The sequence below is a fragment of the Podarcis muralis genome, chromosome 7 (genome assembly GCF_964188315.1).
Source record: "Podarcis muralis chromosome 7, rPodMur119.hap1.1, whole genome shotgun sequence".
In the NCBI taxonomy this organism is placed as follows: Eukaryota; Metazoa; Chordata; class Lepidosauria; order Squamata; family Lacertidae; genus Podarcis; species Podarcis muralis.
In genome coordinates, this window is record NC_135661.1 from 17,965,706 (window position 1) to 17,992,148 (window position 26,443).

General features: G+C 47.5%; 2 protein-coding genes across 3 annotated transcripts in view; one reads left to right on the top strand and one right to left on the bottom strand.

The window, feature by feature from the left end:
- The window catches only part of PANK4 (pantothenate kinase 4 (inactive)), a 27,849-nt gene extending 25,129 nt beyond the window's left edge, over positions 1-2,720 (top strand). The window contains exon 19 of the mRNA XM_028740949.2: positions 1,394-2,720. Coding sequence (XP_028596782.2) covers positions 1,394-1,607 — 214 coding nt within the window. The 3' untranslated portion in view covers positions 1,608-2,720. The remainder of the gene's footprint in view (positions 1-1,393) is intronic.
- LOC114602565 (putative glutamate receptor) lies at positions 2,662-26,443 on the bottom strand. 2 transcript variants are annotated; one of them, XM_028740950.2, is made up of 11 exons: positions 26,318-26,443; positions 23,733-23,840; positions 18,172-18,203; positions 17,220-17,282; positions 16,074-16,253; positions 14,169-14,395; positions 11,466-11,557; positions 11,075-11,292; positions 8,573-8,798; positions 5,874-6,121; positions 2,662-4,068 (listed from the first exon to the last, which is right to left on the bottom strand). In XM_028740950.2, the coding sequence occupies exons 2-11, from the start codon at positions 23,803-23,805 to the stop codon at positions 3,973-3,975; spliced, it is 1,455 nt and encodes a 484-aa protein (XP_028596783.2). In that variant the 5' UTR covers positions 23,806-23,840; positions 26,318-26,443; the 3' UTR covers positions 2,662-3,972. The 2 variants fall into 2 exon arrangements, with proteins under 2 accessions (XP_028596783.2, XP_077787448.1); XM_077931322.1 differs by lacking the exons at positions 23,733-23,840; positions 26,318-26,443 and adding an exon at positions 18,411-18,487.

Here is a 26,443-nt window from a genome sequence, read left to right on the forward strand (position 1 = left end):
CAGTTTTGCCTCTGGCTCCACCCACCACTGACTTGCGGCCCCTCGGAAGGTTGCTAGGCACCATGGACTAGCTGGACAGAGGAATGTCGGGAGGCACCATCTGGGGAACCCCCAAGGGAAGAAGGCTCAGAGCCCAGGGATTGGTGATTGGTTGATGATGAGTGGCCAGAGGGAGAAGACTGGGAGGGGGAGGAGGTGTTGGAAGCTGAAGAGGCCACAGGGCTTAGTGAGCTGGGAGAGTCCGTGGTATAGAGCAGTCCAGAATCAGAGGCAGAAGCTGAAGCAGGCAAATGGGAAGAGAGAGGCCAAATGAGTCAGGCTGGTGTAGAGTCATGGGGGGGGGGGTCTCCCCCTCCTGCTGTGACAAGCTCTCCTCCCCCTGCCCTTGTCTCCCAGCACCAGAAGAGAGTTGAAACAGATGGAGCGACTTGCAGGCACAGTCTCCTATTGCTTGGGAAAAGCCCTTGAGTGGAAGAGACTTGGGCAGCTGTGGAGAGGCAGGGACCTTCAGTCTAAGCAACTTCTTCATGGGAACAATACTTAACGGGGACAAGCTGCTGTGCCCATTAGGCCTGGCACTCCTGTGCAGATTGTGGTGGGGGTTTTTTTGCTGACAACTATTAGCTCCAATTGGCACAGTGTGATTTACTGCTGGCTCGCGGCTGACACCAGAAGAGAATGGGAAAATAAGGTTCCCCATCCCTGGTATATAATCCGGTATTAGCTGTTCACCATGATGTACAACACCTGTCTCCCCCTCAACCTGTCCTGGGAGTCATGTGATACAGTGAGGGGGGGAGGTATTTGATCCCCCTGCTAAATTTGCCTGTTTGCCCTCTGACAAAGAAATGACCAGTCCATAATTTTAATGGTAGGTTTATTGTAGCTGTGGGACACGGGTGGTGCTGTAGGTTAAACCACAGAGCCTAGGACTTGCTGATCAGAAGGTTGGCGGTTTGAATCCCTGTGACGGGGTGAGCTCCTGTTGCTCGGTCCCTGCTCCTGCCAACCTAGCAGTTTGAAAGCACATCAAAATGCAAGTAGATAAATAGGTACAGCTCCGGCGGGAAGATAAACGGTGTTTCCGTGCGCTGCTCTGGTTCACCAGAAGCGGCTTAGTCATGCTGGCCACATGACCCGGAAGCTGTCTGCGGACGAACGCCAGCTCCCTCAGCCTATAGAGCAAGATGAGCGCCGCAACCCCAGAGTCGGTCACGACTGAACCTAATGGTCAGTGGTCTCTTTACCTTTACCTTATTGTAGCTGTGAGAGACAGAATAAGAACGGGAAAAGCCCCATAAACCCAGTTAGGTGTGAGAAGGCCTGCCCAGGTTTCGTGGAGTTGAGCACTTTCCCGTTCCGCACTCACCAAGCTCTCCGCATCTTATTTCAGCCGTCTAGACAAAGGTTTGGCCAACCTGGTCCGGGAGCGGAAGACCGACCTGGTCATCATCGAAGGAATGGGCCGCGCCATCCACACCAACTACTATGCAGCCCTCAAATGCGAGAGCCTCAAGCTTGCCGTCATCAAGAACTCTTGGCTGGCCGATCGCCTCGGCGGGAAGATCTTCAGTGTCATTTTCAAGTACGAGGTGCCCCTCAAATGATCCGGGCGAGGAGAGACTCCAGGGGGTGAGCGGCGGCTGGAAACAGGACTTGCACTAGTTTTACTTTAATTGTAAAGAATGTATTTTTATTACCACAGGGAAAATGAGTTCACACAATTCCGTATTTATATTGTGCTTTTATGATTTAAGGAAAGCGACAATATGATTCATTATTTATATATATATATATATATATATAAACACACAAACACACACAATTGTTCATATATATATATATCTTTATATAGATATATATGTGTTTGTGTGTGTAATGGATTATGTATCTCACTCATATTGTTTTGGGTTTTCTCTTCATTATTTTTTTTTTTTTGTAAGTGCTTATCTTAATGCTGTGGTGTTTGCGATGGGAAAAGACTTGATTTTTTTCTTCTGTGAGACATTCATATTGAAATATTTAAATGCCAGTGAAGAATCTCTTTTTATATTTTGGCCTAAATATACACCAGCCATTTACTTGGCAGATACCAAATAGAGTTTTTAAAGAGCTGGAGGAGAAGTCTGTTTTTGCTTTTGATCCAAATCCTTCGCTCCCATTCCCCACCCTCACTCAGTAGGATTTTCTCAGAGGCTTCAGGCCTGGAAGAGCTGCTTTAGAAATGTGAAGCAGGAAAACTAGCTCCAAGGGACTGTGGCCCTCAGCTTCCCCTACCACTACCTCACTCTTTAAATCTGAAGCCCCACAGGTTAAAATAATTCAGAAGGTTTGCAAAGCCAGCCTGAACCAGCAGGCAAAATTGGCAGCTGCTCGTGAACCGATTGCGTATCACATCTAAAAATGAAACTTAGAAAGCTTCTAAGAAAGCTGACTTGAGTTGAAAGTATCTTGTCCCTTTTCCCTGTTCCCAAAACAAATCAATTTGCTTTCTCGTTTAATGCATTTATATCCCACTTTTTTCTCCTAGCAGCTCCCAGATTTGAACTTTGGTCTCCCAGGTCCTAGTCTAACAGCCTTAACCACTGCAGGACACTGTCTCTCTCACACACTTGGCAAACTACAGACTTTGATGTGTAGATATACATACAAGGAGGCAGCTTGGTCATAACTTGCTTTTATTTAGATGACTTTTGTGATACATAAAAATGTTGCTAATTCTTTTGTTCCGTTTGTAAGGCAAGGTGGTTGGCTTGCAGAGAGGGTTTTAGAAGAGACTTCTACAGGGAGAGAGAGACAGCTCTGCGTAGCGGTAGCTTGTATCCTAACCTAATCTGCCCTTTCGTTTTAAATCCCCAGCACATATTAAAAGAAGTAACTTGTGGCAGACCTTTGTGCCCTCTGCTGTTACAACCTGGGCCAGTGCTGCTGTCTCCCAGATGCTCATATGCTACTGCAGTTTGTGAGCAAGCTTGAATGCACACACAAAAAAAAAAGGAAAAGCTGTCGGAACTCTAGATTGCAACACAGTCAGGGACACTGATCTCAGTGAGCTTAAGCGCATGCAAATCTGTGCTGCATTGAGGCATTTGGGAAAGTTGGTACTAGTCCTTACTACAGCTGGGGGCACCTGCCAGCTCTTTTGCGATGGAAGCACTTCCTAGCTTCATCTGCAAAACCTAGGCTTCCGTTAAGCATTTGATTAAAAACACCACCTCCTTCTGAGCAACTTGTCAATAACACAGCTGAACAGGTCCACAGGAGTGCCATTTGAGGCTGCTTATACTCAGCACTAAATGCAAATAATGCTCTGGGCCAAGGAAAGGTCAAGAAACTCTTTCTACCTGCATCTGTTCTGCATGTTGAGCACACTTCCACGATTTATGTTTCTTGTAAGGGAGGAGATCTGCAGGCACCTGAAACAACACATGCAACCCTCCCCCCCAGGCTACAGCATTTCCTTCTTTCATTAGACTAGCAACTTGCTCTCAAAAAAGCTTGCTATGGAGCTTAGAACTGCACTTTACTCGCCACTGTGTCTGCCTACCCGCACAACTCCCTAGAAGCCCAACGGTGCTGCTGCTTCCCCTTAGACTTCCAAATGAATTATTTGCATAGCTTTCACTAAGGTTCTTCCAACAACTGCTATCAGCATTGGTCATCCTGCCAAGGCTGTGGTTTACAGACATCGGTAACATGTACTCTGGAAGAGTGAAAATATTAAAACACCCAGGACCCAGGCGCTACTAAGCCCCCAAACAAACCTGCGGTTTGCAACGTTACATATGGGGAAGAGGGTTTTAGGGTTTGTGTTATTACAGAGAACCTACGCTAGATTTTAGCCAGACACCCCCTCTATTGTTAGGAAGAGCTCTCAAGTGAGCACCACTAAGTAATGCATAGTAGAGTTGCTTTTAAAAAAGGGGAGAAGAAGTTCATTAATGTTTGGCCTTTTGCTTTTCCTACGTCGACTCATGGCTTCGATTTCCCTGCGCTCTCTTGCGGCGTCCCTTCTCTCGGCCGGAAGCGTTGGCTTAGCTCCTTGGTGAACACGGCGCAGCAAGATTTCTAAACACAAGGAAAGGCAGAGAGAATGATAGTGCCGTGTTTTTCCCCCTTCCCCTTAAGGATGGGGAAATATGTACCCTTCCAGATATTGCTGGTCTCCCAACTCGCAGCATCTCTGACCATTAGGCCTGCTGATCGGGGCTGGAAGTCCAATGAGACCTTGGAAGGCCACAGACTCTCCACACCAACCTTCACTGAAGCACCACCTCAAAGAGTTTAAATGCAAATCAGAAATTCCACATGTGCATTACTTTTTCTTTACTTTTGGTAAGCCATTAAGTTTCTAGTACAAGAAAAGTGGGCTATGATACATTGCTGTGTCGCGATCAGCTAACTGTGAACATCTGTAAAGTTGGAGGGAAGGGCAGTGTGACAACAGGAGGCTGGGAGGCCTGTCAATTAGAAACTGCTGATTTCCTTTACAAACTCTCATTAAGGTTTGCTGAGCAGTTGGAGGTGATTGATGGTGGTACAAAAACGGTTCGTAATAAACATTTCGCAAGGGAACCCCACAATTGGCAAAAGAGCGTCCTGCAGGAAATCTCTTTAAAAAAAAAAAAGTAGAAGAAGAAAAGTCGCAATGTTCCCTAATGAGCACCTTCATTGCAAATAAAAACCCAGCGGCAGGTCAGTTCACATGACCCTTAGCGTGTGATGGAATGTTGTTTTTCTGGGTATGTGGCAAGCACTGAAAGCCTCGCAGGAAACAGTGTGAGAGCAACAGATCAATGCACATCTTTGTGCATTGTGTGACTTAGCTGAAACACTGCGGGAATTCGGTAGAGTGGGGGGGATGAGGAGGGGCAGTTCGCTCAGGGGTAAGATGGCATGTTTTGCATGAGCAAACCACCAGGTGCAATCCCTGCCATCTTGTCAAAAGGAATATCAGGTAGGAAGGCTGAGAAATGCCCGTGGGAGATCAGAGGGGTCACTCCTGAGCTGGAAGGTAGTCTTTCCCCCACATGTTGCTTGTGGCACAAAGCATCCTACTATGGATGTGAACCAAGTACCAGGAGCACTGGGAAATTTTGCTTTCCTAGTGGTAGGGAGTTATGGGAAATCAGATTTAACCAGTGCTCCCGGCACTTGTCTCATTGAGACAGGTGATCTGCTGACAACAGCAGCACTACTGCCATGCAAATATATGTTCTTAACAAACAAAAACAAGTTGCATTTGGGTGTTAGAGGTGGAGCTTGTGTCTGAAAGAGTTGAAGATTTCCTGCCCTAAAACCTGCCCCCAAATGCTCGATAACACACAAGGACTTCTCACTTGTCCAGTTGAGGGGTTTCCTGAAGTTAAAATGAAATTTCTGGAAAATGTGCTGGGAAGGATATTAGTAAAGAATCCAGTTTAAAAGCACCCTTTAAACCTTGTTAAAAATAGAGGAAAACTACAGAGGACCCTCCTGGGTCAATTCCAGCCCTCTGAGGCAGGTATGTGGAACCTTTGACCCTCCAGGCATTGCTGAACTGCAACTCCCATCATCCTTTCCCATGCTTGATGGGAGTTGTTGTTCAGGAACATCTCCTGCTCTGAGGGGTGCTATCAGCCCTCCCCATTGGCAAGAGGAAAGTGCAGAGAAATGGTTCCTACGCACAACAGAATATCCTGGAAGCCCCCCCAGGGCTTTAAATTATTCAGTTTCTTTCAAGGCAAGGGGAAAACCTATTGGCCACCCACATTGCACAAGTAAAACACTTTCTCCCAGGTAACCCTGCAAGTATACAGAGCCCCTAACTACATCCTGATGGATGATAAGCATTGCACTGATATTCAGTGCAAGAAATCCAGCATGCAACTCACCTTCTCCTGATCTGCAGTGTGCCGGCTCTTTTTGGATAGCTCAACCACAGCGATGACCATTCCCAAGGTAAGGCCCAGGGCAAGGATGAGGAAGATCCCTCCCAGCGCTTGAGGCTTCAGCGGGCTCCACTTCTCGTGATCTTCATCGGAGCAGCTGCTCTCCCACCACTTGCTCTTGAGGTAGTCGAGATCGCCAGATTCTCCGAGCTTCAAGATGGCCACGGACAGTTCGTTAGTCCAGGGGGATCCTAGGAGTGGACACGGATTAGTAGAAGGGTCATCACTTCTTGGCTTAACCCAGGAGTAGGTCACCTGGTGCCCCCTCCAGACGCTTAATTCCCATCACCCCTGACCGGATGGAAATCCAGCAACATCTGCAGGCACCATTTAGGCCAGGCCAGCCTTAAACAATTTACAGGCAAAGCTTGGAAGATGGCTACGTGCACCGAAACGTTAGGCTAGAAACTAGATAAGGTATACGTCCTAGCAGTCTGCTCTCCCACTCACACAAGGATTTTAGATGTAGCATCAACAACCGCCGTTTCAAGAAAATCTCAAGCGCTTTGCTTGGCAAGCATAAAAAGATAACTGCTCCTTTTCAGAGTTTGTGGTATGGTTCTAGTCTAGCCATATGCAACCCTTGGTCCCAACTCTTGAACACAAGGTGGCTTTGCCACAGGATGTCTGGGTCTAAGGTGCTTCAGAACTGGCTCTGTTGAGCAGCTTTGCTTCCTTGACCGTGCCTTGGCAGGCTGCTAGTCCTGAGTACTGTGGACATCTGCTTGAAAATGCCAACTGTGATGGCCATCACAAGCGCCATCACAAGGCTGAGCAATGCGGTCTGGGATTTTGCCTTCAGGTCATCTCCTAACGCTCCCATAGCTATTGCCCCGCAGCCGTTATAGCCCTATTACTCTCAGCTTCCACACTTTATGTTCCTTCCATATCACATTTGATTTTCATGATACAAATTCCCCACTCTTTGAGATAGGGGGTGGGTGGGGCGGAAGAGAGCTTTTGGAAACAGAGTAGGCAATGCAAAGTCAATAATAAAATGCAACACTTGTTTAGTTTGCATTCATTACCCCAAACCCATTATTTCCCACCCACCCCTTAAGTTTCTGTTTATTTACCGCTCCAGCAAAAAACATCTTCAATGTTCAACTACTAGCCATAGACCTTTTGGCTGGTTTCCCCAGGTATTGCCCCCCAAACTTTTTCCAAATTATCCTCGTGCTATTATAAAAAGTGATAGCAGAACCGGGATGAAGAACTCGGTGTCATTTTCTACGCAGTACTGGAAGTGCAAGACCCAACTCCAATGCCACAAAACAGAGAACAAGCCTTGGGTTTTATGTAAAGTATTCATTTACGCTGAGTGATAAGCCAAAGGGTGGGGGCAAGAAGGGGAGAGAGAAAGATGGCGAAAAAGCCCAATTCTGTACTTAGGTGATTAGAAGGTGTCAAACAGACAACAAGCTAACTCTCCACACCCACTTCATCACTTTTGCCAAGCCTGCTTTGACATCCAGAAGGTTGGCTATAGCTCAGCAAAAAAAAAAAAAAAAAAGGCCAGCCACCCTTAGAATATCTCCTGGTGTTCCATTAAGATTCCCATGTGTTCCAATTAGAGCTTGAAGCAGATACAAATAAGTGCTGGTTTTGATGTTTTCAGCATTTGATGGGCTTTGTCATCGATGGGCAAAGCAAAAAATTGTGGTTCTCCAGAGGGCAAGACCTGAACCAACAAATTCCAGTTACATGGAAGGGGTTTTTAACTAAGCATCAGGAAGAACTTCCTGGCAGTATGAAAAGTGTTTGACCGTGGAACAGACTGCCATAAGAACATAAGAAAAGCCATGCTAGATCAAGCCAGTGGCCCGACTAGTCCAGCATCCTGTTCTCACAGATGCCTCTGAGATGCCTGCAAACAGTACCTGAGTGCAAATAGCAACTCTCCCCACTTAAGATTCCCAGCATTCAGAGGGCTGTTGCCTCCAACAGTAGAAGCAGAGATTATGCTTCTTGGAAGATGGAAGTCCCCTCTAGATATTGGTTGGGCTCCAGTTCCCATCAGCCCAGCCAGCAGGGTCAACAGTCAGGAATGGTAGAGGGGTTGTAGTCCAACAACATTTAGAGGGCAGCCTGTGGTAGACACTCCTTCGCTACATATTTCAAAGTAGGGACTGGAAGGTCACCCAAAGACTGGGTAGGCAAATGCCAAAGAAATGGGACACACTGCAAGAACAAAAGTCAGAATCACTGCTGAAGACTGTTGAGGAACCCCTAGCAGACAGGGCAAATGTGGCCCTCCAAGCCTTGCTATCAGGCCCTTGGATTCCCCCCAGGCTATACCTCTTTTTTAGCAACATCCTTTACCAGCCCTGACTCACACCCTTCTTGAGTGTTTTGGCCTGGCTGGAATGTGTCCTTGAACTCTGATTGTGCCTCTTGCTTGTCTGGAAAGGGAACAGAAATGTGTGTGTGTGTGGGTAAAACTAGCCTACTCTAGAAAGGGAACATTTTGCTTTGCCCACTAAGGCCTCCGGCACCACTTGCCACTAACATGTGGCCCCTGGAAGGTTGCTCAGGAGGGAATGTGGCCCTCTGTCTGAAAAAGATGCCCTAGCCCTGGCTTAAGACAATCAGGTTGTGATCTGAAACATCTCAGGTCCAATTCTTGGTTCTTGGTGGCTTACCTTTTGGTGTGGCGATACCAAACCCCCTTGCCCCTATGACCTCTGGAGAGCGGATCAGGTTGCAGTGCTGGGCCACAGCAAGGTCTTGAGAGATGGACTCTCCGATGAAAGCATAATTCGAATCCAGCACGCGCTGAACTGCCTCCTGGTAGCTCTTTGCAAAAGCGGTGTCCTTCTTCTTGTTCATGGACTCGTAGACCAGCTGCTGGATCGGGTTCTTGGAGTTCTGCAGCCACAACAGGATCACATTAGGAAGCGCTTCCTGGATAGCTCAGTTGGTTAGAGCATGGTGGTGATAACGCCAAGGTCGCAGGTTTGATCCCCATATGGGACAGCTGCATATTCATTCCTGCATTGCAGGGGGTTGCACCAGACGTTCCCCAGGGCCTCTTCCAAATCTACAATTATATGTGTGATGGCCTGGGATTCGGAGTTGGATGCTGAACCTGAGGGATCCCAGCATGCACAGGATTCCCCGCCTCCAGAACCAGCTGAGCTGGGGCTGGGGCTTGAGCCTGAAGGGTCCTCACTTGTGCTGGATCCTCAGGTGCAGGCACCAGCTGAGTCTGCTCTGGCTCCTGAGGTAATGGAGAACCCATTGCCTGCAGGTGCTCCACTCTCAGCCCCGTCAGAGGAAGCTGAGGTTGCCTCTGGGTCCGGTAACTCTCCAGCCTCTCCTGGGCTTCAGAGGCTCAGGGCAGAGAGGCGGAGGGAACTAAGTTCCCACAGGAGGTGTGCTCGCCTCCAGGCCAGGAGAGGCGAGTCACCTGTGGACCGGGGCCGCCCTATGCCTCGGGGCAGATAAAAGCCAGCCAGCCCCAGTCCCAGGTTGCAGGAGCAACATTGCTGGTCACCAGTTCCTGCCTGAACCATGCCCTGCACCCAGCCTCAGCTTTTACGGTCTGCCTCCATATTGCTCCTTCGACCTCGGACTGGACTTGGACCTCGCCTCTCGATCTACCCACGGGACCAGCACACTATGATTCTATGAAAAAGAGCTGCCATTTACACAAGCATGTGCTGAGCAGTTTGCACAAGCGTGTCACTTGCGTGTGCAAACAAGCCTTTGTAATTCGAAGAAGCCACAGGGTATTCAATAATGTCAGGGGTCGCCAAGGCACCCATGCATACAATGGTACCATTTAGGTGTTCCCCTGGCACCCACAGACCCCAATTCCTGCCCCACTTGATCACGAGGTGATGCAGAAAGTTACCTTCTTTTCTCTTGAAAATTACACAGAGCCAAAGGAGGACTTTGGAAGAGTCTTTTCCTACTTCCCCTTTCAGCTCTACATGCTTTTTGAGGCTACGGTTATTTATACTTTTACCCAGATCCCCAGGGAAAAGCGAGCAGGTGCAAATTGGCACCCCTGTGCTATGAAGAGCATGCATGGGACTCACAAAGAAATGGGGCCCACCAGATGTCTGAGATTTTAATTCTGATGAATAGACCTGGATGGGCCAGTCCACCACAAGTGGTTTGCTGAGTCTAGGTGCGCCGACTTGAATAAAATATATGGGGGAGGGGCAGGTGAGCCCCACCCTGCATAACCAATCACATGACACGGCGCATGCACACCATTTGAATGGCAATGCCCATCAACTTTTTTGGGGGGAGACCCAGCCATTTTATGGGGGGGGGGGCAGAGGGAGCTGAGCCCCTAGGAGTTGGCTCCTACGGCTGAGACCAACCATATACCCTCCTCCTACAAAATGACATTCAATTTTTCATTGTTCATTTGCTTAGTCCATTCATATAGTGCCATTAATGGGCACGACTCTCCACAGAGTAAAATAAGGAGCCACGAAAGGTAAAGAAGAAAACAAGTAACAGCAACATGTTACCATGATAAATTGTGTTGGGGGATGCATAGATGAGTGGAAGGAGCCCTTCAAAGGAGCAGTGTGCACTGACGGGTAAAAAAGCAGCCCTCTAGATTCCCAAATTTATTCCAGTTTAGAACCTGTGAAGAGCATTGCCGGATGAGGCCAAAGGCCCATCTAGTCCAGCATCCAGTTCCCATTTTGGCCAACCAGTTGCCCCACTGGGAAGCCTGTCACCAGGACCTGAGTGCAACAGCACTCTCAGCACTCATGATTTCCAGAAACTTGTATTCTATACCAAGGTTTCCTAAACTTGGGCCTCCAGCTGTTTTTGGACTACAACTCCCATCATTCCTAGCTGGCAGGACCAGTAGTCAGGGATGATGCTGGAGACCCAAAAAGAGCTGGAGACCCAAGTTTGGGAAATCTTGTTCTATACCAGGCATAGGCAACCTTGGCTCTCCAGATGTTTTGGGACTACCATTCCCAACATCCCTGACCTGTTAGCTAGGGATGATGGGAGTTGTAGTCCAAAAACAGCTGGAGGGCTGAAGTTGCCTATGCCTGTTCTGTACCAACCACATTTGGTATAGAGTCTGCCAAGGTCTCCATACAACTGGTTTTTGCTGTCATACCCCAGGGCTGAAATCCCTGGCAGCCAAACATAGCCAAGCCCACCTTGAAATACTGGAGTGTCGAAGAGCTTTCCATGGTCCCAAACTCCAGATGCCCCTGCTTCACCAGGTCTTCAAAGGTCTGGATGGAGACCTGCTCAGAGCCCGACTCCAAAACAAAGCTGAAGCCAGCGATGTACGCGGTCAGTAGCACAATGCTGAACAGCCACCAGATGGCAGAAATTATCCGTACGGAGAGAGACTTGGGTTGGGGCACGGTACCTGCAGGGAGGAAGCAAGAGGGTGGGAGCATCAGAAAGCACATCAGAAGTGCTTAAAAGTCCAATGGAAGTGAATGCTAGAAGATTCGGGACAGCCAAAAGAAAGGACTTCATGCATCGTTGGAACTATGGGACTTTGGAGAATCTCCCAGTGCCTCTCTTGATATGGCCTACCTTGCAAGGTGAATGCCCCCAATCCAAACCACAGACTGTTCATGAGCGTGAAGCTGGTCTCTTCGTTTCCATCCCATTCGCAAGGGCTCATTCTGGAGGGGGGAGGCAGAAAGGTAAGACAGTCATTCACCTGCCCCTGGTGGACACATGGATTACAACACAGGAGCACACAAGCTGTGTGCATCTTGCAAAAGAGAACAGATGGTTCCTTTTCTTTTCAGATGAAAAAGGCTGTTCCTAGACTATGGGTTTGTGCAGCATTCAGGAGCAAGGAAAGTGAAGAGCTTCACACACACCCAAACTTTGCTCGAGCCCAGCAGTGACTGGTGCCCACTGGATGCAATAGGGCAGAAGGCCCAGCAGTGGGCGGAGTCAGAATCAAGGACAGGTACAGCCACAGCCAATGGCAGGCGAAAGGAACTAAACTATGGAACTCACCCCCACAGCCACCAATTTGGATGGCTTTATAAGAGGTGGGCAGAATAATAATAATAATAATAATAATAATAATAATAATAATAATAATAATAATAATTTATTTATACCCCGCCCATCTGGCTGGGTTTCCCCAGCCACTCTGGGCGGCTTCCAAAATAATATTAAAATACTGTGATACATCAAACATTAAAAGCTTCCCTAAACGATCCAGCAGGCTTGATTTATTTCCTATATCTTTTGCCTCCATCCTACTCCTCCCTGTTAGGCAAAATTGAGACTAAGGAGGAAGCCAGGAAGCCTCTTTGGACTGGCTGTGAGTAAGAAGGATCAGCTGGTGAGGGGCAGGCTGCAGTTGGTGGAGCAGGACCCCATGAGCCTGAATGGGCCATCTTCCTCTGCGCCAGCCATTTTTTCCACTTAAAATTGCCCTCTCTGTGGGCAACTGCAGGTGGAAAAGGACCTTTGGGGAGGGCAGTTGTTACCAGAGAAGGGAAAAACACAAGCACCCACCCCAGTAAAATGTATCACCTTCTGCGTCTGTTTTTCATTTTGGGTTTTTTAAGTATTTCATGAAACATGAAATATACAACTCTGCACTGGAATACCGAAAGGTGGACCAAGCAATAAATAAAACAAAGCTGTGAAGTCATTTCTGAACTTTTGGCTCATCTTTTGGGATATAGACAGTCTATCCCAAAACAGGTTAGAAAAATACATAACCATGCATATAATAATAATAATAATTTATTATTTATACCCCGCCCATCTGGCTGAGTTTCCCCAGCCACTCTGGGCGGCTCCCAATCAGTGTTAAAAACAGTACAGCATTACATATTAAAAACTTCCCTGAACAGGGCTGCCTTAAGATGTCTTCTGAATATCAGGTAATTATTTATCTCTTTGACATCTAATGGGAGGGCGTTCCACAGGGCGGGCGCCACTACCGAGAAGGCCCTCTGTCTGGTTCCCTGTAGCCTCACTTCTCGCAATGAGGGAACCGCCAGAAGGCCCTCGGCGCTGGATCTCAGTGTCCGGGCTGAATGATGGGGGTGGAGACGCTCCTTCAGGTATACAGGACCGAGGCCGTTTAGGGCTTTAAAGGTCAGCACCAACACTTTGAATCGTGCTCGGAAACGTACTGGGAGCCAATGCAGGTCTCTCAGAACCGGTGTTATATGGTCCCGGCGGCCACTCCCAGTCACCAGTCTAGCTGCCGCATTCTGGATTAATTGCAGTTTCCGGGTCACCTTCAAAGGTAGCCCCACGTAGAGCGCGTTGCAGTAGTCCAAGCGTGAGATAACTAGAGCATGCACCACTCTGGCGAGACAGTTCGCGGGCAGGTAGGGTCTTAGCCTGCGTACCAGGTGGAGCTGGTAGACAGCTGCCCTGGACACAGAGTTAACCTGCGCCTCCATGGACAGCTGTGAGTCCAAAATGACTCCCAGGCTACGCACCTGGTCCTTTAGGGGCACAGTTACCCCATTCAAGACCAGGGAATCCCCCACACCAACCCGCTCCCTGTCCCCCAAAAACAGTACTTCTGTCTTGTCAGGATTCAACCTCAGTCTGTTAGCCGCCATCCATCCTCCAACCGCCTCCAGGCACTCACACAGGACCTTCACCGCCCTCACTGGTTCTGATTTAAAGGAGAGGTAGAGCTGGGTGTCATCTGCACACATCAGGTGGAGATGTGTGGTAAAAATCACTGAGATTTCCTGCATCTGCCAATATGTTTGGGCTATGGTGTGCTTTAATACACATACTGTGGTAAAACATCCCAGCTGTTGTTGCTTTTATTTAAGTTATATGCCTCTTCTGTCAACCTGAGAGGAGAATTTCACCACACATTCCTCAGATGAAGGTGTGTGGTAAAAAAAAATAAAAAATCACTAATAATATTATTTTATGAATCCACTGATGTGTCTGGGCTTTGTGATGTGTTTACAGGCACATGCAGTAAATTATCAAGGCTGTGGGGTTGGGGGGTCACCTGCTTCTATCAACCTGAGAAGAGAATTTTGCCCCATTTCCCTCAGCTGAAGATGTGTGGTAAAAAAACTGGTAATATTTTGTATCTCTGCCCATATGTCTGGCTATCATGTCTTTACATATATGTACTGTGCTTAATAATAAGTCACTTTACTCATAATAATGACTCAAAGCATCTTACAAGCACAACTATCACTATTTTTTAAAAAAGAAAAGAAAAGGGGGGACACCTGCTTCTTCCTTTCTATCATCTGGAAGAGAGAAGAGACATTTCACCTGGCAGCGAGGAACAAGCAAAGGCTAGAGAACAGGTAAGCCACCAGGATGCCACACCAGGTCTCCTTGCTGAAGGGGGTCAAGAAATGGAAGAGGGAAGCCTCCTCAAGGGAAGTGTCCTTCTCAAGCAAGATCCCGATTCCTGTGTACAGGAAAGGTTGGGTGAAGTCAACGACATCCTCTCTCACCGACGTGATGGTCAACGGAGCAACCGCCAGGTCAGCTTCCTACCAAAAGGGGAGAGAGAGGTGGCAAAGGACTGTTTCTCATACAATGCCATTAGATTCCACACACATGCACAGAACTCTCTTCCCCATCTTCGTTCCCAGTCGATAGCTGTGCATTTCACAGCTTCCCAAAGTAGAATCATGACACTGAGAACGGGGGTCCAACAGACTGGGGTTGTCAGCCCTCAGGGTTGGGGGGGGATCTACTTCAGAAACCCAAGTTCCACCCATGCATGTGTCATTTGATCCTAAATATTTGGGCTACTTAAAAAATAATAATAGAGCGGCATTCGATGCATTCCTTCCATCAGTGCAAAGTATTTTGCCTGCACAACAGAGCCCCCCCCCCCCCCCCGTTGAATGGTCTCTTTAAATTTGAAGGTTCATTATTGTTCCGCAAAATGTGTATGTCTTGAAGGGCCAGAGCAAATAACGTGGCCTAGTTTTACAGCTGTGAAGCGGTATAGCAGGTGCTGTTAAGGTGTGGTAAATAAGCTGTTGCGTATAGTATATAAAGAGCAGCACCTAGCTCTCTCAGTGCCCTGGGGGATGGGTTGGTGGTTGGGTCATGCTTATTGATATAATTAATGTAAAAGGGTTTTTTGTTATTAAAACCTAGCTAAAGTTATTTTTGCGTTCCTTGTAATGTGTCATCTCCCCGGCACGCCTTCTGCAGCGCAACTAATCTGCAGATAGCCAACACCCTCTCCATGCCTTTCCCTCCTCTCCTAAATTTGTTCAGGGTCCTCCCTCCCCCCCCCCAACCTCAAGAGTAGATTTGGGGAGGGTACGGGGAACACACAGGGAGAGGAGAGGGAGAGTAAGTTATGCAAATGGAAAGCCTTGCACTAACCGAACGAGTGTATCAGAGACGGCCTGTATATTCCCAGAAGAAGATCTAGAACTTTTAACAAATCTGTTAATAGCAGCAAAAGTCTGCATTGCAAAGAAATTGTTGGGAGGGGGAATCAAGTAACTCCCCAACAATATTAAGACCGGATTAACAAATTCTAGTTTATCGTAACAGAAATGCGGAATCGCCATCCAAATAGCTTTATGGGAATACGGTCTCTATTCATTGCATACTGGAATGACAAACCTCAAGAAAATATCCACTTGTGGAATGTTTTTAGCATTGCGGCAGTTATGTAAGCATAGTCTGGGTCTATGTCAAAACTACAAATCTGTTTCTTTTAGTAAATATTTTCTAATAAGAGAGACAGCAGATTGACAGGGGGACAGAGCCAGTTGCAAGATTGCATGGCTCCCCAAGAGTTATACATGTAGAAAACACACATGTACAAGACCAAATCTGCAACTGTGGCGCTAGAGGTCAGAGATTCTAATGCAAAACGAATGGCTGGCAGAAGTAAACAACAGCCTTGTCAAAAATGACCCGTTCCTGGAGAAATGCTGCCCACCAGGTATAGGCCATAGTTCTTTAACCAGCGGGTCAGGACCCACGGGCAGGTGGTGAGGCCCTCCCAGGTGGGTCATAGCATAGCTGCTGCCACCATATTGGACTCCAGTTAAGACTGATCAAACCCAAGATGTCTGAGCTAGAACATGTTCATCTGATGATGTTTTCCTTTTATCAATTTCCACGAGTGCTGCAAAGTGGCAGTAGTCTTTTTCAACAGGGAAGATGCACAACACACACACTCAGGAGAAAGCTTACCTTCCTCACAATCTCTCCGATCATCCCGGACCAGTTTCCTCCGGAACTCAGCGCTCCATACCTCCCGTCCTTGACGATGCCCACTTTGTACTTGAAGTGAAGCATTTTGGAGAGCTTCTCCAGCAGGTCAATGCAGTAGCCCTCGAGCTCTGCACCTTTGGCCATCACATAAGGCTTTTCCTATGGACAAGGCAAGGAGAACCTAGCTAACAAGGCATGTCTGCACATGGTTGCATTGACCGGGGCCCCAATATGTGAAAGAAAGAACCACCAAAGACCACAGGCAGAGCTTCATGGGTCAACCTAAACTCAGCTGCCTGCGAGGTGCTGCCAAGTTTTCATCAGCTATAAGACAAGCTTGCTGGATCAAGCCAATGGCCCAACTTAGTCCAGCACCTTGTTCTTACAATGGCCAACCAGATGCCTGCAGAAAGCCCAAAAACCAGACATGTGAGAATCCTCCGGAAAAACAATCTCTCAAAGGACCTGTTGATGGCATTTTACCATTGCACTGTGGAGAGCGTACTAACTTATGGTCTGTGTGTGTGGTTTGGGAGCTGCACGGCCAGGGAAAAAACAATGCTATCCAGGGTTGTAAAGACTGCAGAGAGAATAATTGGGTGCACTCTTCCCACCTTAGATCAAATCTATGCTGCCAGGTGTCATAAGAAAGCGGCAGAGATAGCACAGGATAGTACGCACCCCGGAAATTATCTCTTTCAGTTTCTGCCTTCTGGAAGAAGGTATAGAGTTAAAAAGGCCAGGACTAGCCGCCTGAAAAACAGTTTCTATGCAAATGCAATTCTGGTTCTAAATGCAGCATAAGGGGTCTCTATAGTAGAGTGTATTTTAAAATGGGGTTTTAGAGTTTTTAGGGGGTTTTGAATGTTTTATGTAGTTTTGTGGTAGTTTTATGTAGTTTAGTTTTATGTAGTTTTTCAATTTCATTGTTCTGCATGGGACAATGACAATAAAGATATCGTGTGCAACAGCACTCTGCCAACCTGGGATTTCCAGCAACGGGTATTTGGGGGCAATCGAACTCAGCTACATTAGTAAAGAGAAGAAAAAAAACTTTTGATATGCTTTATAACACCACAACACAGTGGAGTCCCATCTTTTGCAAAAGTTGCCAAGCCGCCTTACCAGGATGGTTGTGACATAGAACATTGGGTAGTCCTTCCCGCCTTCCCCAGCAGAGGCGGAGTCCTGCAAACGAAATCATTTGTTTACTAATAATAATAATAATAAAATAATTTTTATTTATACCCCGCCCTTCCTGGTTCAAAAACTGGGCTCAGGGCGCCTAACAACAAATTTAAAACACTTAATTGTAAAAGCAGCATAAAATACAGTATGAAAACATGAATAACAATAAAATTCAAAGTTCAGAAATCAATTTAGAGGAAATCCATCTAATAAGCATTAGATAATCACCAGGGCTAACTGGCTGAATTAGTCCTACTTGGGCCAGCGAGGAGGCCAGGGGAGAATTAGCTGTGGGGTCTCAGAGCGGGTAATCTTCATAAAAGGGGAGGGGGAGGGAAGAGAAGGGAAATAAAGATCAGTCTGAGTTCAAATTAAAGGCCAGGCAGAATAGCTCTGCCTTACAGGTCCGACGGAAGGAGGTTAAATCCTGAAGGGCCCTAGTCTCATGGGACAGAGCATTCCATCAGGTCGGAGCCATCACTGAAAAGGCCCTGGCCCTGGTGGAGGATAGTCTGACTTCCTTAGGGCCCGGGATCTCTAAACTATGGCTATTCATGGACCTTAAGGTCCTCTGTGGGGCATACCAGGAGAGGCGGTCCCTTAAATACGGGGATTTTAATAGGAATAGGCCGTTGGAATGGTGAAGAAAGCTGCACGCACACAGCACTGTTCGAAACTCCAAGATCAGAAAGGTCATTGGTTCTTCTCACATCAAACATGGTCAAGGCTATGGGCACCAGCATTAGACTTGGACAAGACTTGCATCTCTTTCTGTTAATACATGGGACCATCCCTCCCGCCCCATAACCTGGCTCAGCATCTAACCCTGGCGTTCAAATCCATTCCTACCCCAGACAAACCACACACACCCAAAGAGACAGACACGTACCCTGCTGACGGAATCCCCATCCTCCGCAGCGCCTGTGAATTAAAACAAAACAACAAAGGAACAGTGAACTTATCGCATTCTTGCAACCATCAATGGAGGTCCACCATCCTGCAAGCGGAAGGTCACCGAACTCTGACAGTGCCCCTCGCTTGCCTGGGCGGAGGACAGAAAGTGTGCATAAAAACTTCCCCATTGCACCAAGGTAAATGTTGCCTTTGCTGTCCCACACCTTTTCCCACCTGTGTGCCACTGGCATGTGACCTACAAAAGGCTGTCCACAGGGCAGGGCAGCCCCTGAGCTGGAAAAGCTTCCCCCACCTCTGGCCTGAGGAAATCAAAATACCAGCTTGCCTGGCAGAGAGATGAGGACATTCCAGAATCCTGGGGACCAAATCTCCCCCCCCCCTCTCTCTCTCTCCACCCCACCCCTCCCACCTCTCTTTTTAAAGTGTTTATAGAAAAGGTTCATCAATTTTGCCTCCTCCGTCTTGGACTGAACTCTAAATTACGCCTCCTCAAAAGGGGCTTTTACTCACACCACGACAGCTCTCCATGGAGCTACAGAAAGGCTCAAAGGAACCCCCTTGTTCCCATTCAGAGCCCGCTCGTTTGAGCCAGCAGGAGTTCCTTCGGGCTCCTTTTCCGAGACCTGCGCAGGGGCCTTGGACGGGAACAAGTGGCCTCATTGAAGCCTTCAGTGCCCCCCACTGTGGGAAGGGGGGGCGCTCAAAGCACCATTGTAGAGAAGAAGAAGAAGAATGCCTCCAAGCTTTTTATTATTTAGTTGTTGTTTTTTTAAAAGAAAAAGGCAACGTCCTGAAAGGAGCCATAAATAATCGCATGGCAGCCATGGCCAAAGTTCGTGACAGGGACATTTGTACAGCGCCCAAATCCAAACACTGATCTTTTCTGCTGGGATCCCAGAACAAGCACCGTGGAGAAAGGAGGCGCAAGGTGGCATGTGTGAGCGAAAACCTCACAAAGCAGGAGAAGCCGCAGAGCATAACGCCGTGTGGCTTTCTGGCGGGGGGGGGGGGGCGGGCTGATATGAAATTATGAGACTGTGCCGCAGGCCGTCCTGTGTGTCATATGTCCTGGCCAATTAGGGAGCTGTGTCTGAGAGATCGTAGCCTATCAGGGAGCTTTTCACGAGCAGGGAACGAAGGTGTGATTAATTCAGGGTTGCCCCCCTCCCATGTGTCCTGTTTTGCCAAGGACTGTCCTGCAAAAGGGAAGGGCTGCAGAACATCTGTGTCGCGTGACAAGTTCAAACCCTGGCATCTCCAGATGGGACTGAGAGATATGTTGGTCTGAAACCCCAGAGAGCCAGTTAGTGTAATTTCGTTGTCCCCGAGAGGGGGCAATGACAATAAAGGTATTATTATTATTATTATTATTATTATTAGTGTGGATGGTGCTGCGGTAGATGGACCGATGGTATAAGACCGTTTAAGACAACTTCCGCATTACAGTGGTACCTCGGGTTACATACGCTTCAGGTTACATATGCTTCAGGTTACAGACTCCACTAACCCATAAATATTACCTCGGGTTAAGAACTTTGCTTCAGGATGAGAACAGAAATTGTGCTCTGGCGGTGTGGCAGCAGCCGGAGGCCCCATTAGCTAAAGTGCTGCTTCAGGTTAAGAACAGTTTCAGGTTAAGAACGGACCTCCGGAACGAATTAAGTACTTAGCCCGAGGTACCACTGTATAAGCTTCCTGTGTCATTATGCATTTGAGGGATCAAGGCTGATTTAAGGTAAATAAGGAGAGATCACAAGGGCTGAGGCTTCCCCCATCAACAGCAAGACTCAGCTGGTGCATAGGGTTACTTGCTCCCAGCCTAACCCACCAGGGTGAGATGTGTTTAAATTATAGTCTGCTTCTAAATTTGCCAGCTATACATAAGCGGCGAACATATGCAAATGCTATGCAAATCTGCATTCTCCTTTCTTCTGATTTTTGGCAACGCCTAAATGGTCACCCTGTGTTCCTTCCCAGTTGAGAGCTACCTCCCTTGGCCGGGTGCCAAATACGAATCTTCCATATTATTCCAGGTCATACCATAGCAGACACATCAATAGCATCTACATGGCTGGTAGTGTTTTTCCAGGGTTTGGGAATGGGAGATTCCAGATTTGAACCCGGGTCCTTTTGCATGCACAACGTGCGTTCCACCACTGAGCTAGTTATTGCCTATGGAATCTCAGGGAGGTTCGTTTATCCATCAGTATGGTTACAACTTATTAAAGAAGATGAAGGAGAGGAAAGTGCCCAGGCCAATATACTGCAACCAGCCTGGTCCAAGGAACAGGAACATAGGAAGCAGACTTGTACTGAATCACACCATTTGTCCACATAGCTCAGCACTGCCTACACTGACCGGCAGCAGCTCTCCAGTATTTCAGGCAGAGGTCTCTCTCGCAGTCCTACCTGGAGATGTTGGGGATTGAACCCAGGACCTTCCGCAGGCAAAGCAGGTGCCATAACAATGAGCTACGGCCCTCTCCCCATCTCCCAGTCTCCCTAGCCCCTTCCTGGCAGAACTCCCACCTCTGTTCAAATGTTTTTGGCAAATGCCATCCATCAAACAGCAAGAGGAGCTCCTCTGGGAAGTAAGCTCTCGAGCCAAGCGTCAAAAACGTATTTTGGCACACAGAGGAAAACAACAGAGCAGCCTTGTAATTCTGGGAGAATAGCAAACTAAGCTGGACTTTTAGCCCTAGAATGGCAGCATCGTAAATTCTTCAAAGTTCAAACTTCCCAGAGATCTGTGGAGCTGCCAATTATGAAAATTTCCCGCAGAACAACTAGATCAAAGTAAAACACTTTGTACCATTTTCACTGCAGCTGCGTGGAAATGAGCTTCGCAAAACCTGCCTCAATAAATCAAAACCTTCTCTCTTGGGGGTGGCAGGGAAGTTAATAAAGATAATTTTGTTAAGCCGATCTGCTCAAAACAGTTATTGAAATCAGATTTTCACTCCCCACCCCACCCCCAAGAAAAAAAACTTTGCTTTCGGCAAGATAAACAACACTTTATATTTGAATTTGCAAACAGAATATCTGAGTCAGTCTTCAAGGTAATTGCTAGGACTTTAAAGCACAGCATATTTTTGTTATTATTCATGTTGGTCATGCATGGGAGCAGGTGGCACTGTGGTCTAAACCACTGAGCCTCTTGGGCTTGCTGATTGGAAGGTCGGTGGTTTGAATCCCAGCGATGGAGTAAGCTCTCGTTGTTCTGTCCCAGCTCCTGCCCACCTAGCAGTTCGAAAGCACGTCAAGTGCAAGTAGATAAATAGGTACCACTCTGGTGGGAAGGTAAACAGCGTTTCTGTGCACTGCTCTGGTTCGCCAGAAGCGGCTTAGTCATGCTGCCCACATGACCCGGAAGCTGTACACCGGCTCCCTCGGCCAGTAAAGCAAGATGAGCGCTGCAACCCCAGAATCAGCCAAGACTGGACCTAATGGTCAGGGGTACCTTTACCTTTCTTAACCATCCAGGGGTCCTTTACCTTTTACCTTTATGGTGAATAGGATCTGAATGATCCACATTTCAAAGCTTCCCTGATTGTGGAAGGTTTCTAACGCACCCTTCACCCTGAGGTGCTAATATTCTGCATGTAGGGAGGTACATTTTCTTCCTTCCTTTGTGCCACAGGGACAGGTATGCAGCCCTCCACCTGCCCTCTGATATGGTATGGCCTCAGGTGTGCTGAGAATTTCCCAAAGACAGCTGGAAGTTTTAAGGAACCCTTTCCTGAATCGTACCATATGGCCCAACATTCTGCTTACAAGGTCAGATATGGAGGCTCCAGGAGCTCAGAAACATAGAAAGCTGCCTTATACCGAGTCAGACCTTTAGTCTATCTAGTTCAGTGTTGTCTACCTTGACAGGCAGCAGCTCTCTCCAGAATTTCAGATGGGACTCTGTCTCTCACTCAGCCCTGCCTGGCGGGTTGAATCTAGGACCTTCTGCATGCAAAGCAGATTTGCTAACCACTGACTTACAGCCCATCTCTTAAGACGTAGGATGCTGAGTCAGACTAGGATCTGTTGATGCATCTTGTGGCAGGGAATTCCATATGATTAGAGTACATTGAGGTGACGGGCTCTCCTTCATTGAGTGTTTTTGGATGACCATTTGTTTGGGCTTCTTTAGCTGCAATTGCCGCATTAAAGGTAAAGGTAAAGGGACCCCTGACCATTAGGTCCAGTCGTGACCTACTCTGGGGTTGTGGCGCTCATCTCGCTTTATTGGCCGAGGGAGCCAGCGTACAGCTTCCGGGTCATGTGGTCAGCAGGACTAAGCCGCTTCTGGCGAACCAGAGCAGTGCACGGAAACACCGTTTACCTTCCCACCGGAGTGGTACCTATTTATCTACTTGCACTTCATGCTTTCAAACTGCTAGGTTGGCAGGAGAATTGCCACATTACTGGGGCTTAATAATAATAATAATAATAATAATAATAATTTATTTATATCCCGCCCTCCCCAGCCGAAGCCAGGCTCAGAGCAGCTAACAACAGTAAAATGATACAACATTCTAAAATCATTTCATTATAAAATCAGTTCAAATCAGATTAATGGCAACCATTGGGCTAGAGTTCTGTGAGGATTGCCAAAGCATGGGATCAGGCTGTGCCCTGGCCAAAGGCCTGGTGAAACAGCTCTGTCTTGCAGGCCCTGTGGAAAGATGTCAAGTCCCGCAGGGCCCTAGTCTCTTGTGACAGAGTGTTCCACCAGATCGGAGCCACAGCCGAAAAAGCCCAGACTCAGGTTGAGGCCAGCCTAACTTCTCTGTGGCCTGGGACCTTCAAGATGTTTTTATTTGAGGACCGTAAGTTTCTCTGTGGGGCATACCAGGAGAGGCGGTCCCGTAGGTACGAGGGTCCTCGGCCGTATAGGGCTTTAAAGGTTAAAACCAGCACCTTAAACCTGATCCTCTACTCCACCGGGAGCCAGTGCAGCTGGTATAGCACCGGGTGAATGTGATCCTGCTGCGAGGACCCTGTAAGGAGTCTCAGCGCAGCATTCTGCACCCGCTGGAGTTTCTGGGTCAGTCTCAAGAGCAGCCCCACGTAGAGTGAGTTACAATAAGTCTGGAGGTGACCGTCAGGTGGATCACAGTGGCTAGGTCAGGGCGAGAGAGGTAAGGAGCCAACTGCTTAGCTTGGCGGAGATAAAAAAAATGACGCCTTTGTTATAGCTGCAATCTGCGCCTCCATGGAAAGGGAGGTGTCGAAGATTACACCCAAATTCTTAACTGGCACGAATTGCGCCCCCACAAGAGATGGGAGTTGCCTCCCCAATCCCATATTGTCCTGACCCATCCCAGCTTGGACTAGATGACCCTTAGGATCCCTTCCAACGCTACAATTCTATTATCCATCATTCCTGGCACCTTCCTCTCCTGCACCTCCATTTCAGCTTCTGGCCTTAGCGTGCAACACACAGAGGAGAGGCTTCCGACTGAACCTGAGGCCTTCAGCATCGCAAAGGAAGAGCTTTTGTAAACTGGGTCACAGAATTCAAGAAGAGTTTTCTTTTCTCACCTATCCAGTTCGGTTTTCCCAGCAAAAGCAGAGTGGTGCACACGCCAAAGGCGACTCGGAGGGTTTTGTCCATCAGCTCAACTTCACTGCTACTGATCAGGGGAGCCTCTGTTGGCAGCAAAATGCAAATCAGACTGTTGCAATTTATTGCACAGGTCTAGGGCATATCTGTTGATGGAGGGAAAGATAAGCATTGCGGCGGAAGGGAATTAAATCTAGGATGCCTCTCCCCCCAAAATAATCCCCATGGAAATCAAGCACCAAGGAAGATGGTTCTGGCCTTAGCATTCTCTCTCTCACTCACTCATTTCTAAATGCGGGAAAGTTTTGCGTCTCTATGTTTTGTTAATATTCAGGGAGGGTATTCAGTCGTGGGTCTGAACAGATCTCCAAAGCGATAAAGTCCTAGCAGGGCTGTACTACAAGATTCCCCTGCACCCCCAGAATTATGCGAGTCTCTCTTGGGAAATGTCACAGCAGGACGAGGTGATCTGCTGGAAGAAAATTACTTTTGGGAGTTACACATCAGTCCTCTTCCAAAACTATGATCTGTGTAGAAGGACAGCATGCATTTCAAATGATTTGCACTTGTGTACATGGAGAGAGAGAGAGAGAGAGAGAGAGAGAGAGAGAGAGACTCAGGGAAGCAAGAGAGTTAGAGAAAGAGGCAAAGGTATGGATGGTCCAACCTGTCAATTTCTCTACAGTGGTACCTCGGTTTAAGAACAGCCCTGTTTACGAACTATTCAGTTTATGAACTTTGCAAAACCAGAAGTAGAGTCCCGGGTTGCAAACTTTACATCGGTCTAAGAACGGAAGCCGAACGGTGGAAGGGCACCGGCGGCAGGAGGCCTGATTAGGGAAAGCACACCTCGGTTTAAGAATGGTTTCGGTTTAAGAACGAAATTCCGGAACGGGTTAAGTTTGTAAACCAAGGTACCACTGTATTTCCCAGGGTTGTGTCCCATGCTAATCCAACTTAGAGTTGACCCACTGAAGTGTCAGAGGCAAAGTGTTTTTGCATTACCAGTTTCTGGAAACTGCAGGGAGGGAGTTCTTGTCTCAGGTCCCATTTGCAGGATTCTCACAGACGCCCAGCTGGCCACTGTGAGAACAGGATGCTGGTCTAGATGGGCCATGTTATTATACCATGGATCTGTTTAATTTCAATGGGTCTACTCTGGAATTTAGTTGCATGCAGCCCTTTGTTTCTCATTTTCCAATCTTAAGGTTAGTTCTGCACATGTACACAGCACTTTGCTATTTTTTAAAATACATATTAAAAAGTCCTCTTGAAGATTCAAAAGCATTTTAGTGTGAATTTCTTCCGATGCACACATTTTTGTGTGCAGTTTGCCTAAGACACAGAGTTTTGCAAAGCAATATTCTCCAGTACAGTGCATTTTTTGTACTCTACCATCACAAACAGATGTGTTTTTATGCAAAACTTTGCTCAGTAACTTGCATTTGTTTACATGGCTGGAAAACTATATTGCAGAATCTGGAGAAATGTGATTTTTTAAAAAAAAAAAAAAGAAAAGAAAAGTATCTGTTTCACTTTTGCATTTCATTTTCCAACATGCCGATTATGGAGGGTCACCTTGAAATGCAAACTCGATCAAATTTGCCCCTCCAGCCCTACTGTGTACAGGTGGGGGGGGGGGAATGATACTCTACATGTGAAATCTCACAGAGCTTTAAATAATAAGATTGAGGCAATCGGCACATGCGTAAAGTCCAGAAAAATGATCAGTCCCTGGGACACCCTGGAAAATGGGGAGGATCCAGGCTCTGCAAGAGATTCCATGAGCTTCAAACCAAACTCAACCCCTCCTTTGCAGATTTCACCTTGACATTTTGCATTGGGTCACACTGGACGGCCACTTTGCTACCTTCAGCTGATAACCTGGAGGCCAAATTAATCAGGCTTCCACAGGTCTGTCACACATCCGCCAACCCAATGTAGATTAAAGCACTTATAGGACAACCTGTGCAATGAAGGCACTTCAAGACAACTCCAACCCTGAGTTCATCCTGATCTGTTTGCGGGAAGATTAGACACCATTGGCTATAAAGGAGGCACCCGTTCTGAGCTGTTTCCAGGGAGGCTACCTTGCAATTTTCCACCCCTCTTCTTATTGCCCAAAGTCCTCTCTGTCTTTTTTGAGCATAGCAGGTAAGTTGCACACTGAGAATTGTACAACCTGCATTTACTAGCATGTGATCGAATCCTACCCGAATATTGTCACAGCCTCTAACTGAAAGTTTCCTGAGTGAGCACTGAGGCACATCCAAACTCCCTTCCAAGTTTGCATTGAAGATGGACATTTTTAAAATGGAAAATTAGCTGGAACGTGAAAGAGTGAAGACAAAACTCTAGCCCCCTACCAAGAGAAAAGAGATTGCATGGAATAGAAACCGGGGGGGGGGGGGGTGTTGCCAGGCAGAAGAGATTATGTTCTTGCTAAGTTCACAGCATCTGGTGCTGAATGTTTGCAAAGGAAAAAAAAATTGTGTCCAGGCAGGAAAGAAAAATGAAGGGGGGAAATAGAAAAGGCAAGCTGACTTTGTTTCATCTCACTTACAGTTGGCGGCTCCTTTCGGCCCGGGACGGACAGCTCTTCAGCAACAGCAGCCCAGCAAGAAGGAACTGAGGAATGATTGCATAAATCAGCCACACCACAGACCCTCCTGCCCATTTCGGAGGAGGA

What these genes read in the sequence shown, in the direction of transcription:
- LOC114602565 (XM_028740950.2), bottom strand. Translation starts at nt 23,805, where the DNA reads ATGGACAAAACCCTCCGAGTCGCCTTTGGCGTGTGCACCACTCTGCTT. An exon ending in TCTATGTCACAACCATCCTG is followed by an intron (nt 16,254 to 17,219) that starts GTAAGGCGGCTT and finishes CCTTGTCCATAG; the next exon opens with GAAAAGCCTTATGTGATGGC. An exon ending in CGACACTCCAGTATTTCAAG is followed by an intron (nt 8,799 to 11,074) that starts GTGGGCTTGGCT and finishes TTGTGGCTGCAG; the next exon opens with AACTCCAAGAACCCGATCCA.